This window comes from Heterocephalus glaber, unplaced genomic scaffold (assembly GCF_053883595.1).
Source record: "Heterocephalus glaber isolate CG9 unplaced genomic scaffold, H.glaber_assembly_v1.0 deba00001504, whole genome shotgun sequence".
Taxonomy (NCBI): domain Eukaryota; kingdom Metazoa; phylum Chordata; class Mammalia; order Rodentia; family Bathyergidae; genus Heterocephalus; species Heterocephalus glaber.
The window spans coordinates 31,111,211-31,125,172 of NW_028258324.1; the positions used below are offsets into that span (position 1 = coordinate 31,111,211).

General features: G+C 40.4%; 1 protein-coding gene across 1 annotated transcript in view; it reads left to right on the plus strand.

Annotated features, from left to right (window-relative positions):
- The first annotated feature begins 11,551 nt into the window (after positions 1 to 11,551).
- Positions 11,552 to 13,962, plus strand: part of Arhgef26 (Rho guanine nucleotide exchange factor 26) — a 131,922-nt gene continuing 129,511 nt past the window's right edge. Inside the window, exon 1 of the mRNA XM_004834482.4 lies at positions 11,552 to 13,214. Coding sequence (XP_004834539.1) covers positions 12,135 to 13,214 — 1,080 coding nt within the window. The 5' untranslated portion in view covers positions 11,552 to 12,134. The remainder of the gene's footprint in view (positions 13,215 to 13,962) is intronic.

Genomic DNA, 13,962 nt, shown 5'->3' on the forward strand with positions numbered 1-13,962 from the left:
TTCCTCTATTGATAGGTAATTACATAGTTTCCAATTTGGGCATATTACAAATATTGCTGGTATGCTAATAAATTTCTGTTGGATACTTGGCAGAAAAATTGCAATATATTTCACCATAGAAAATAATACAAAAATGTTATCTGTTTTAGTTACTTTTTGCCTTGCTGAGGCAAAATACCCAACACTTACAATTAAGGGAGGAAAGGTTTATTTCAGCTCACAGTTTGTAGAGATTTCAGTTCCTGTTTGGCCGATTCCAGGGCAGGGTGGTATGGCAGAGGAGCATCACTGTAGAGAAACAGCCCATAGCAGACAAAGGCAGCAAAGCAGCAAGTGAAGTGACAAGCAATGACCACAGCAGCCCTCTTTCTGTCCCTTACATTCTATTCACGCTACTCAATGTTAGGCTGAGTAGCACTCACACCCTTCATCCTACCATCACACCATGAATCAATCCCAGCATCACATCCTTAATCCTACCATCACACACTCTAGATCCAGCCACTTCCGCAAAGCTCCACTTATGACCATATGAGGCTTTGGTGGGACATCTAGTCATAAAATTATCTAAATACATTAACCTGCTTGCTTTCTCACAGGCAGTATATGAGTTATTACCCATTCTCCTTAATATTTAGTATTATGAAACTAACATTTTTCGCCAATGTGTTGACTACAGTATTTTCACTTTTCTTATGACTACTAATAAGAAAGCACTTTGTATATGCTTTTTCACCTTTAGAATTTATTTTTATATGCATTGTGTTCAAGAGTTTTGCAAGTTTTCCTAATTAACTGGAATGAGTTCTTTATGTAGTTTAGATAATTGTCCTTTGCCATTTATGTGTGTCCCAAACATTTTCTCCCATTCCCTTTTTTGTCTTTTCCTTCTTTATGGTGTCATTTAATTATTTTTAAAAAGTATACTTATAATGAAATGTTTACTCCTCAGGAAATAAATAGTTTGTTCTTTGACTTTAACAGACTAAACCAACGAATTATTTGGATGAAAGATGTGAAAGATGGTTACATATTCTATGCCCTATTTAATGTAATGCTTTAAATTTTACAATCATCACCTATTTCTTCATTTGACAAACATTTACTGAGGCCTACTATACACTAAGATTTGCTCTACTTCTTAGGAACACATTAGTAAACAAAAGAGACAAAGATTTGTCTTAGAGGAATTTATAAGGGGAGATTTAACAATATTTTTATTTTAAATATATATGAAGTATATATTATGAGTCATATTCATGTATAGGAGTCTTACTTGGTTTCTATCAAACTTTAATTTTGAATGTCTGTATGTAAAAACAAGGCACAGAACTGCAGAAACATTTTTTTTTAGGAAACATTTTTAGAAAATAAAAAAAAGATATTTATCAAAGCTACTTTTGATTTGTCACTAATTTCAGCAGTAAATTTTCCATAAAGCACCTTGAAACATCAGGCCTAAGCCACTCTAATAGATACAGATAGTGGAAAACCATATAAAGAAATTTATTTTAAAACATTTTATTATAATGAGACATTTTAAGTCAAAGATGCAAGTAGTTTAAACTTGCGTCTGGGCTGAATTTTTCCATATGCAGTCATATTTAAATTTCACTTTGAATAAGTAACACATTCACAGTAAAATAAATCAATGAGTACACAGGGTATGTGCAACACATGTATCTCATTCCTCTCCAGAATTATCCCCTTCAACCCTCCACCCCCGCCAGCCATAGTTAGCAGCTTCTTGTGTGTTCTTCAGTCCTATGTGCAAACACACAGGGAATATGTGTGCTTCTACATTTTAGCTATTTTGTACTTCTGGGTTAAAGAAGAACTGCACACTGTGGGGAGGAGAGGCTGATTAAGACTGAGGACAAAGTGAGACAGTTTCTCCCAAACTCAGAGCTGGGCCAGGTGAAGCTGGACTGGCAGGGCCTTCACAAAGCCTCTGTCATCCCAGATTGGTTCCCTATGGTGGATCAAGCTGGTTGAGGATTGTGTGGGTCCTGTGAAGAGGTGGTGATGCCCTCTAGTGTAGACTGTACTCTTCCACCTCACCCGAGGCATCTGAGTGAACATTTATGCAGAAGGCTCCACCTCTTCCTTGAAAATAAAATACTGCTTATGTCATGCCATTTTCACCTCCTCCTAGAGTTCTGAGCCTTTTTGTCTCATCACAGGCACCATTTTCCCCTGGCAAGTATTTCTACTGCATGCTCAACCCCTGCCTTTGCCTACCTGTCTCAGTTTAGCTTTCCTGGGTGCAAATTTAGAGTGGTCTCTTGTCTCCTTCTGATAGCTCCTGTCCTGCCCATACCTACAGTCTCATACTTCTCTTTCACCAGCCTACTGGCCAGTATTCTGAGAAAAATATCCTAGGTCCACAAGGTCATTGGCCTTAAGCGGCTCAAGTTAATATATGTAAGGCATGGTTTACAAATATTCCTCTGCTCTGCTCTACAAGTCTCTCCAAAATAGGGTTCCCCGGTTTATTGAATGAGAATACAATATCCCCAGTTGAATTTGAATTTCAGATAAACAATGGATAATTTTTAGTGTAGTATAGGAACTACAATCTTTCATCTGTATTTTATCTGCCAACCCTACTCCAAAATCAGTTGAGCGGTTAAATTAAACAATTGTCCTAATCTGCATGTCTTTGCCCTAAAAACAAAGTTCTAATCCTCCCTTTAATGGCCAGGGCCTATGCATGGCACAACATCTCACCAGTTTCAAAACTGGGCATTTTGAGCAGCTTTGGGCCAGTGCAGGAAGAATTTCAAAGTGGTTGCTAGGTGGCAGATTTCCACTCTGGAAAGTATTTTCCAAATTCTATTTGTACTGCTGAGTGACAGTAGCTTGGTATCAAGTACAAATGTGTATGGTTTAGACTCTCTGTTACTATTTTTCTCCAAATTTAAAATATATGGCAAAACTGAGTTTAAATAACATGTCTAAACAGCTTTGTCTCTGAAGCCAAATGCCAGCATGTCTAAGTTAAACAGAGAACCAAGCAATCATGGAGCTTAACGTATTTCAGCTATTTTTCCCTGCTGGATTTTTGAGATAGGTAAGAATGGACTTCTTCCAAACAAATCTGAGCAGAAGAAAACTTGAAAGTCCAGGCCAGTCTTAAGTATCCCCACATGATTCCTGATACAATTTTACCTGGAAAATGAAGTACACACAACAGATTTTTTTAAAATCTTGAGTTCTTTTGCAAATACAAAACTCTTCACACAACAGAACAGTGTGTTCTATTAAGATACCTCTTTGTTCAAACTATCAAAGTTCATGAAACAAGAGTTGTGATTCCACATGACATTTTGTTAATCAAGAGAGAAAACGGGATCCAGGAAAGGACAGAGAAGGAGGTAAATAGATGCTGAGAAATAATCACTCAAAAACAACAGTAATGATAGCACTTGAAAACCAATTCCCTCAAAGGACAGCACCCTGTTTAGAGCTTGGTCATGTTAGTGTAATATTAAAAGCTGACTCCAAATTAAACATAACAGAATTAAACCACATCTGAGCCTTGCTTCAATAAAGTGTTGGCTCTTTGTTTGTTTGCTTATCATTCAATACCTGACCTCTCTCAAGCACTGAGGGATAAGAACAAAGCAAAGAATCATGCTAAATTAGCGCTTGAAGGAACTTTAAATTATTCTCCTTATTGGTGCTCAGATTTTGCAAAGAAAAAATTTAAATATGTATCAACAGGAAATGTGCTGGTACATTATGTCATAGTAATTGGAATCATCTGAAATTGCTGATATTTTGACTAACAAAAATGGTAGTTTAATTTGGTTCTATCTAATGTACTGAAGCCGTTAAAAGTACATGGTAGTTCTGTGAGTATTGGTGTGAAACAACTGCTATACAAGCTAAATTATAAGAAATAGAGTAGGGTAATGTTAAAGGGTGTTAGTATGTGTGGAGTATGTGTGGGGATGCACCCACCATATATCTTAAAATACCACAATTGGTTTAAAATGGATGCCTCTAGAGAAAATTAGACACGAGTGAGATATTTTATTTTTGTGCACTTCCAATTTTTGCCACATGTACGCATTAAAAATTTTAAAGCAAGCAAATGAAACAAAACCACAAGGAAGCAGCTCTTTAAAGGGGTGAAGGGTCTGTTCACGCCACACAGTGAGCTCAGAGTAGAACCCACTGACAAAAGTGCTGCTCAAATGCTTATCTCATCCCCATAATTCAAAAAGCAAGAAACAATTTGTAGGCCTGACCTGGGGCTGTGAGAGGAGCTTTCCAAATTGACCTTATGGTTTATCTGGGAACTTGATCACTCCAGATAAATGGAGATCTTCCCTTCCAACCACTGTGTTGCTTGAGGTTCAATATATCAGATCTGATTTATTCTCACTGTGATCAGCATGAGCAGATTGAGTGCTGTGTGTAAGAGCTGGGAACAAGGAAAAAGCCCTTTGCCTCTGATTAAGTCTTCCTACCATTTCCCTTAGCTATGGCCACCAAGAGTCTTCTGGGATATGTTCATTGAGTCTTTACCCTTCTCTCATTTGATCTATTTTCTTTGCCCTGGAGTTAGGAATGACAATTTTATTCTAATTATTTGTTGTTCAGGACAAAGGGAAAGTTAATTAGAAATCTGGTTTTTTTGCAATTGCCTCACCAGACCTCTCCTGTGCCCAGCATTTGTCCTACTTCTGTGTTCTATTTTCCTCTAGCCACTGGACTGGTCATATCCAAATTACTCTAATCTATACTAGTGAGGAAAAACTTCATTTTGTGGTTGAAGAAACTATGGTCTTACAGATTAAATGACTTGTCCTCACTCCCACAACTGGAAAATAGCAAACACAAACTGAAAACCAGCTTCCTGATTTCCAGCCAAGGGTCCCAAGTCTTGAAATTAAAACTGCTTATTTCTCCCCTCCCCTCCAGCTATTGCCCTATTTTTTCCTCCCTTTTATTGTCAAAATTCCCACACTTCCAGTTAAGTGCCTATATTATTTTCTGACTGCTTTTTCCATAATCCCTGAAAGTTGAATGCTATGTCCATCAAGTGGGAAAGTACTTGTAAACAAGTAACATTTTAGCCTAAGACGCCACCAAAGGTGAGTTTTTTAGCCAGGCGTGGTGGTGCATGCCTGGGAGGCTGAGGCAGGAGGATCACGAATTCAAGCCCAACCTGGGAAACTTAGTGAGACATTGTCTCAAAATAAAAACTAAAAAGGGGTAGTAATGTAGCTTAGGGCAAAAACCCTGGATTCAGTCTCCAGTCCTCCTAAAAAAGATCCTTGTAGAGCATGGTGTGTGTGAAGTGACTAATAGGTTATTATTATTATTTTTTTGGTACTGGGAATCGAACTCAGGTCCTTGCACTTGTGAGGCAGGCGGTGGAACCACTGAGCTAAATCCCCAGCCCCAAGTGACTAATAGGATTATGATCTGAATTTTCTTTGGGAAACTCTTGATAGCTGTTCCTACTTTGTAAAACTATTGTAAGGACTAAATTATTTAATATACACAAAGGACTTCAGATGGTTAGGTAAAATGTATAAATATACAGTATAATATATGTTTTATATATATATTATTATATGTGCTACAGAAGTCTTTTGGGGACATTTTTTTCTAAATAAGAACTAATCAATCCTCAAAACCTTTTTTTTTTCAAGTATCCTTTCTAGATTTCGCTTTGTCATTTTGACTTACCATTTCATTGTCTCAGGAATCATGGGAATACTATCCTTTTCAGAACATTTACTATCTGGAAGGTGGAAATGTGGAGCTCCAGTTAGCAGGTAGCACCTTGCTATGGCCCAGGTAACCTAACAGATGGCTGCAGTCACACAAGCGAATCTAGGCAAGACCCACAGAACATCTGCCAAAGCTGCCCACAGAATGGTGAGAAACAAATAAGAAAGGTTGCTATTCTATGCTAATGTCTGCCTGGTTTATTTGACTGTAGAATATAATAAAAAATCACTTTTACTCTGGCTTTCGAGAGGTAGAAATGCTAATATTTTGGTAAATATCACAAATCTAGGCATTAATTATATCTACATAGTTACTTGCAGTTTGTGAAACTCAAAGTAGGACATTGTGTATAAGGGATTTAACAGCAGCTTTTTCATCATAAAAGAACATATTTTGGATTTTTAACTGAATGTTTATATATCTACACTATTATTTTTAGTGGTTGCACTGCACAGCATAGTTTACAACCAGTCACCTACCACAGATAGTCTAAAGTTTTGGCTACTATAAGAAATGGTTTGATGAAGATTCTTGAATATAATTTTGTATACACACATCAAGGATTATTTCCTCAGGATTAAATCTTAGGTATGGACAGTGGTTTCACTGCCTCCTGCACAAGCGCAATGAACCTAGTTCGATCCCCGATACCAAAAAAAAAAAAGAAAGAAAGACAGACAGACAGACAGACAGACAGAAAGAAAGAAAGAAAGAAAGAAAGAAAGAAAGAAAGAAAGAAAGAAATTGCTCCCCTTTGGGCTGAGGATTTAGCTCAGTGGTTCTGCTTCCTACTCCACAAGGGCAAGGACCCAAGTTCGATCCCCAGTACCAAAAATCTTAGGTATGGAGTTGCTAGATTGAAGATTTGGTTGTTTTCAAGTTTTTTATTATTATCTAATTTCTATCCAGAAAACTGTACCAGTTTACATTCTCACAACAAATTATTCAGATCACTCTTTTGCCTGCACTTTTACTAACAGTGAGTATTGCTTTATTTAAATCTTTGTGAATCTAATGGATGAAAAACTACCATCTCATTTCTTTTTAAATTTTGTGTTTATTACTCATATTGACTATGTTGTGGGATTTTAAGAGACAGGAGAGACCAATGGGTGATACAGGAGGATTTATTCCAGGTTTTATGTGTATACTGGCTCAGTGGACTAATGTCCAGTGTCTGAGTCCAGAACAAAGGAAAGGCTCCAGTTTTATGTATTTGGTTGAAGGAGATTGGCATGAAACTTGTGGGGGCCAAGAGAGCTTACAGAAGCCAGACAAAGAGACAAAAACAATCACTCAGTGATAGCCTTGTTACTTAACCTTGAAAGAAGACAGAGCCTAGTGAATCTTGTGAGATAAGATGACATAAAGTTTGCTTACAGGACATAGTTGCCAATTTTATCTGTACCAGAACAAGGAGTGGAGCTCGAGGGGGGCTGCTCAAGGCTAGGAAAAACTTGTTTTTCTTTAAGTCCTGCCTTAAATATATTTTAATATATGGTATATTTTTGTGAATGGGCACCCGTGTCTTTTCTAAAATGGTTTTTTTTCACTCAGCTCGTTTTTCCATTGTTAGTTATCTTTTTCTAATTGATTTGTAAATGAAATAAATATTAACACATTGTATGTTATTTTAATATATTTCAATATTTTTCTCTAATTTCTTTAAGAAATTTCCTTCAAATTTTATGGACTTATATGCTTTACTTAACACAAAAAGAGTACACTTTTTAAGTTGTCAAATCTGTCAAACTTTGGCTTTTTTATTTCTGATACTAGTGTCAATAGATTGGTTTTTTTAAAAGGATACCAGAGTTGAAGTCCCTTTAGAGAGTGTCAGCTGCTATCCAGGTAAAATCCAGAACCTTCAATCTGTGTCACACATCATGTTCTGTTCTCATCATATCTGTTATGGTTTGTGTCCAGATGTTCTCCCAAAGCCTCATGTGGTCATTGGTGGGGCTTTTTCAGAGATGGCTGAATCTAGAGTGTGTGATGCTGGGATTAAGGGTATGTGATTACTAAATCAGTCCACTGATTGGTTTGGCACTGCCCTAAGCCCAGTAGCCTAGATAGAGTATAAAAGGGGCAGAAAAAAGTTGCTAAGGCCCCTTGCTTGCTTTGCTACCTTTTGCTTGCCATGAACTGTTTCTCCTCTATGATCCCTGTCTGCCATTAACCCTTCCATGGAGCCAGCCAGTTATGGCTGAAACCTCCACAAACTGTAAGCTAAATAAACCTTTCCTCCTTTAACTTGTGGGTGTAGGGTATTTTGTCCCAGCAATGAGAATAGTAACTAAGACAGTATCTAACCAAGTTTATCACCCACGTCTTCTAAATAAAAAACCTTCTGCTCTGATAAACATGGTCTGTTGGTTATTTCAGCAATGGGCTCTGGAGTATGACAGAGAATTAAGTTAGGAGTCTGAGTCAGCCATTTGCCAACAGTATGAAAAGCAATTTCTGAGCCTTGACATTTCATATTTAAGATCAGATTCATATGAAGTCAAATTGTGTAGTGAATAAGAGTATTTAACATATAGTGAGCACTAAATGAATGTTGGTTCTCCAATCATCTCTCCATGTTTTTGCTCATGCTGGGACATTTCTCTGGGATACCCTCCTCTTCTTTCCCACCTTGGAATATTTTGCTCAGTTTTATCTGCTTCATAAAGGTTTTCATAAAATAGGGAGCTTACTCATGCATCTTATTCAGTTTGAGTGTCAATACATTATCATTTTAGGAATGTTTAATGAGCCAAGATATAAGCTTCAGGAAGGCCTGGTCCATTGCTTCACATTTAAATATATCAAAGAGTATTCATGTAAAGTATAAATAGATAAATAACAGGTACATGGGACATAACAGCAAAGATAATAAGACTAATTAATAAATTTCACTTAAAGACATAATTGACTTAATAAATGTAGCCCTATATCCTTCATTACACCACTGAATATTCTAATAATTCAATACACCATTGATATATACCATTCCAAAAATTCAGTATATTCTATTTCTCCAACTTGAAGAAGCATTGAGCCTCATCTTTTAAATTCTCTGAAAGTAGGATGTGTCTTGGTATCAAATAAATACCCACAGGCCAAGTGACAATGATGATACAGTTGACATTGCCTCTGTATTTGTGATTATGACAATAACTGTTCAAATTGTCATCACTTCTGTTAAATTCTATGCAGTGTAGTGTATATGTATCAAAGACAGCTACTAAGAAATTCAAATGAAAACAGGACAAATTGACACCTCAGTTCAGGAGAAAGAAATTCCAAAGCAGTGAGAGACAACAGAGCAATAAAATAGTTTGTGTGTCACGTAGCACTTAGAGGCAAGGCATGGAACTACAATTTTTCAGAAATTTCTGGTCATTAATAAAGAAGTTGCATACCCTGTAACAATATATAATTCAGTTGAACAATAAATGTTCAATTGAACATTTCTATGTTTTAGTCAAATAAGATAGTAACAGCATCAAATTTGCAGCATCATTGTCAGGGGTTGGGAAGAAAATCCCAGAGACAAGACTACAATATTCTTTTAAGAAAGGCTGTATTATCAATGATATTGTGTTGAAAAACACATGTATGAAAGCTCTTCCTGAAAAATTAGGCTCTGAAGAATTAGGCTTGATATACAAAACTAATCAATTTATTCTACTGACATTTTACTTTCTTATACATACATGTTAGTAAAATGTCCAAGTCTAAAAGCACTCAGCAAATATACAGTAAAACTATGTGATACAACATTTGTTATAGTTTAATTAGCAGTTCTTTTGATTTCTTGATGGTACACATAATTGGAGATGTCACAGATTTTAAAATATATGAAAAAATGAATAAAAACTAAAACATAGGCACCAGGTCTGTGAGTCTCCAAACTTTAGTGGTAGAAGGTGTTTCACTGTGTTGTTCTGGTGGTATTATGTTGTTGCTTAGGAATGAGGTAAGCAGATCCTGTGAGTTCCTCACAAACTTAAATTACACTTGTTTACAGAACCAACCTAATTTGAAGAGAAGCTAACTTCTTGTATCATCTCCTACCGGTTTAAAAGTCAAGTCACAGATTCCATTCTAATTTGGGTAAACATTGCATATGTCATTAGCTAAGCACTTTTAAAATTATACTTTTTCCAAAGCAAAAGTAATGTGTATTGATATAAAAAAATGCCCCATATTAAAAAGTGTTCAGGTATGAATATATAATCAATCATATTTCTTCCAATCAATATATTCAGTAAATTTCTTTTAAAAAATATTTCTTGTAAATGTTTTGACACCATTTCTTTTTCTAGCTTACAAAAATATCTCAGATCAAACCAATATGCTTTCATTGTACAATTTTGATAACTACAGAAATGTATAAAGATGAAACACATCATCCTTTATTTCAACACACAAAGATTGCTTCTTAATATTTTGGGCCATTGCATTCCATGTATCTAGAGCAAAAACAAGTAGTAAAACTTGCATACAGGATGCTCACTACATTCCCACTCAGTGAGAAATATGAAAGAGAACTTGGAGAAGGGCTCTGTCTTGCTAATACCACCAATAATACGGATGTAATGTTTTAAAATCACTTATCTCAAGTTTGCCTTGAAATTCCCACACAACATGAGTTTGGTGCGAACACAATCAACTTTCTGCTCTGGCAACGAAGCACTAAGGGAAGAATGGTCACTGTCCTCACTATATTCCTCTTATTCATCCATTTATTCATTTATTCAACACGTGTCTATTACGTGTCCACTATGTTCCTGGAATACATTCGGGAAACAAACACGGCCCTTACCCTCTTGCAGATTATAGTGGAAAGACATAATGAACACAAACACATAAATACATACGCACGTATATATTTAACATTTTTGATAAGTGTGGAAAAGGAAGACAACAGGTGGCTGGGAAAAATAAAGGGGCAATGGTCTATTTCAGGTGGGATGAGGGAGGCCTGTGATAAGTCAGAAAGTGAAGAAGGAACCTAAGTGTACGTTCAGAAGCTGCTAAACTTTAAGGGTGGGCAGTGAGGGAGACAGGAAACGGGACAAGACAGGCTGAAGAGGTCACGCAGCCAATGCAAAAGATTTTGAATTTTATTTAATGCACTACTGCCTTTTTCTATGTACGGATTCAGAATTTAATTTGATGTATAGTTGTGTGTGTGTGTCTGTGTGTTTGTTTTTGGGGGGTTTTTTTGGTACCAGGGATCGAACTCAGGTCCTTGCGATTGCGCAGCAGGCGGCGAAAATGTGTGTGTGTTAAAGTTCATTTATTTTTACTAGGTAACACTTAAGGATTAAAGCATGCAAGATCCGAAGATTATTCAAAGAAAATTCTCCCTCCTTCCGTTTCCTAACCACCAGCTCTCCTCCCCTCAGCTGCCAATGTGTCTCCCTCCGGAAATATTCCAGTCGCAAACAAGCAGATCTATTTGTCTGTAATATAAGGCACTTTAAACAGCGCAGGAAAGGCATGGGTTTTAAAACCGCCCGAACGCTGAGGCCAGGGCTCAAGCATTTCACGCACTACTCCACCTCCAGTTCAGGGAGGAGACAAGCGGACTGCACCTCTGTAGTGTTCCTGCCCACGCCGTTGTCCCGCTGCCGCCACCCCGCAGCTCCCAGCAGGCACTGGCAGGCTCAGCACCCAATTTAGGTGCACGCGTGGGCTTCATTGGAGGCTAGGAACGGAAAGACCGAGGCTCCCGGCGGGCAACGACCCTGGGGAGTCCGCGCCTGGCCACGGCGGGGCGGAGCCACGGCGGGGCGGGGCCAAAATCAGGGGCGGAGCCGGCACCACGGGCGGCTGCAACTTTCTCCGGCGCTGTAGCTGAGGCGCTTGGATCCCGCACTCGGGCCACCCACGGGGCAGTGGGCGCTCGTAGGCCCCCGGCTCTGCAAACTCCGAAGGCGGAGCCGCCTGCGAGCCGAACAGCGGGAGCGCTCGGGGACCCTTGACGGGGGCAGCCGGCTGGATGGCGGCGGAGGGAATCGTCCCGCGGTGAGTTTCCCAAGAAAGTTGAACCCGTCCCAAGTTTCCTGTGCTTCGGCTTGAACCCAGCGAGTTGGCGTCGGGCTCGTTCCGTGCGGGTGGTCGTTGAGCACGGGAGTGACGCGAAGGTGTCTGGATTAATCCGTCTGGGAAGCAGCCCAGGTTTCTTCCCCGGACCCCGCGCGGCGCGGGGCGCAGCTTTTCGCCCGAGAAAGGGCGGGTAAGTGGCGCTCTGTGGCGTCCCGCGCAACAGCCGGTTTACCGCTGGGCTCGGAGCTGGCGCGTCTGCGAGACTTGTCCAGTTGTTCAGAGAAGGGTTCCGTAATTTACTCCCAGCTAGGCAACCTTAGGGGCTGACCCGAGGCCCTGCTATGGACGGCGAGAGCGAAGTGGATTTTTCTAGCAACAGATTAACCCCTTTATGGCGGAGGCGGTCGACCCCTGAGCCCCAGCTGCTGGGCCGGAGCAAACCGAGGCCCCAGTCCTACCAGAGCCCCAGCGGGTTGCTGATCACGGACTTCCCAGTGGAGGAGCTGGGGACGCTGCCGGCGGCGCAGACTCCCGCCCGGCTGCCCACCTCGTCGGACGGCAGGACGGTGCAGAAGAGCCCCCTCCTTCTTTGCACCCATCGGTGGGCGGTGACCAATGGGCGGACGGTCTCCCCGGAATACAGAGCTGCTTCTCCTCGACCCCGACGGTCCAAGTCACCCCAAGTCCCCAAAGCGGCTTCGGGCGGCTCCCCGAAGTCTCGGGCGAATGGCACGGTGACGTCGCCTGCCCCGCCGCCTCCGCTGAGCACCCCGCGGACTCCTGCTGTTCCCGCACCCTCCAGCCCCGAGGACCCCACCGGAGTGACTGCCAGCCGGCTGCCTTCACCCACTATCAATGGTCTTGCCTCCCAAAACGATTCCTCTGGCTCCCGTTCTCAGTCTGCGGAGACGGCTAAGAACCCAGAACGGAGGCCTTCGGGACTCTGTAATGTGCCCCAGAAAAAGTCTTCGGAACAAAACCTCCCCCTCCAAAGGCTGCCCTCACAGGAGAACGAACTACCCGAAAATCCTTCCGTGGTTTTGAGTACAAACAGCCCTGCTGCCCTCAAAGTGGGGAAGCAGCAGATCATTCCGAAGAGCCTGGCCTCAGAAATTAAATTAAGTAAATCCAACAGTCAGAATGTAGAGCCCCACAAGAGACTCCTCAAGGTACGCAGCATGGTGGAGGGCTTCGGAGCGCCCCTGGGTCCGGCAGGGGAAGAGAGGGAGGTCGACAATGACGTGGATAGCCCGGGGTCTCTGCGGCGAGGCCTGCGGTCCACATCCTATCGCAGGGCCGTGGTCAGTGGCTTTGATTTTGACAGCCCTAACAGCTCCAAGAAGAAGAACAGGATGTCCCAGCCTGTCCTGAAAGTGGTGATGGAAGACAAGGAAAAGTTTTCCAGCCTGGGAAGGATAAAGGTAAGAGTGGGCAGGAGTGTTGCCCATTCATTAAGCCAGAAGTGAATGAATGTGTTGTGAGAGAGGAGCAACATAGAAAAAATCAGAAATAGTTGTTCACTTTTACTTCTGCTTCTACTGTTGATACCTGGGCACATAAAGTGCTTGGCCATTCTGTAGAGCTGGCAGGCAGGCACCACTGAGTTTAATGCAAGCTTAGGGATGGAAGTGAAACTATCACTTTTAACTTTATAAGCTCAGGGAAAATTTGGAATGCAAAGGAAAAAACTGTATTGCAAACTAAGCATTGGCTGAAAAGTCCTGGGAGCTTTTAATACAGGGAGCTGAAAGGAGGTGGGAAGCATGGTTAGATTTGCACTCTGGACTGTTGGCCAAGTAGGCATGTGTTTATTTAGAGGTGTCAGTGGTAGCTTTATTCCAGCTGATATAAAAAATATGGCTTCCCTTTTGATTCTTTTGATTACTAATTGTTTTTTGAGTGTCAGTCACACACTCGGTGTCATTCAGATAAAATGTGAATTTTAAAATCAATCACCAGAATCATAAAGGACAGACAGTTTGAGATATCTATATATATCTATGTATAGATATATAGACATATATAGATATATTTGCTTGTTTTCGTCACCATGGCTTTTGATTGTATTTTATTCCCATTTTATGCGTTTAAGAAATTGGTAGCACAGAACTGTATGATAGGGTGGTATTGTTTGCTGACAAAAGGCCTCAGAATTGCACTTGCTAAAAC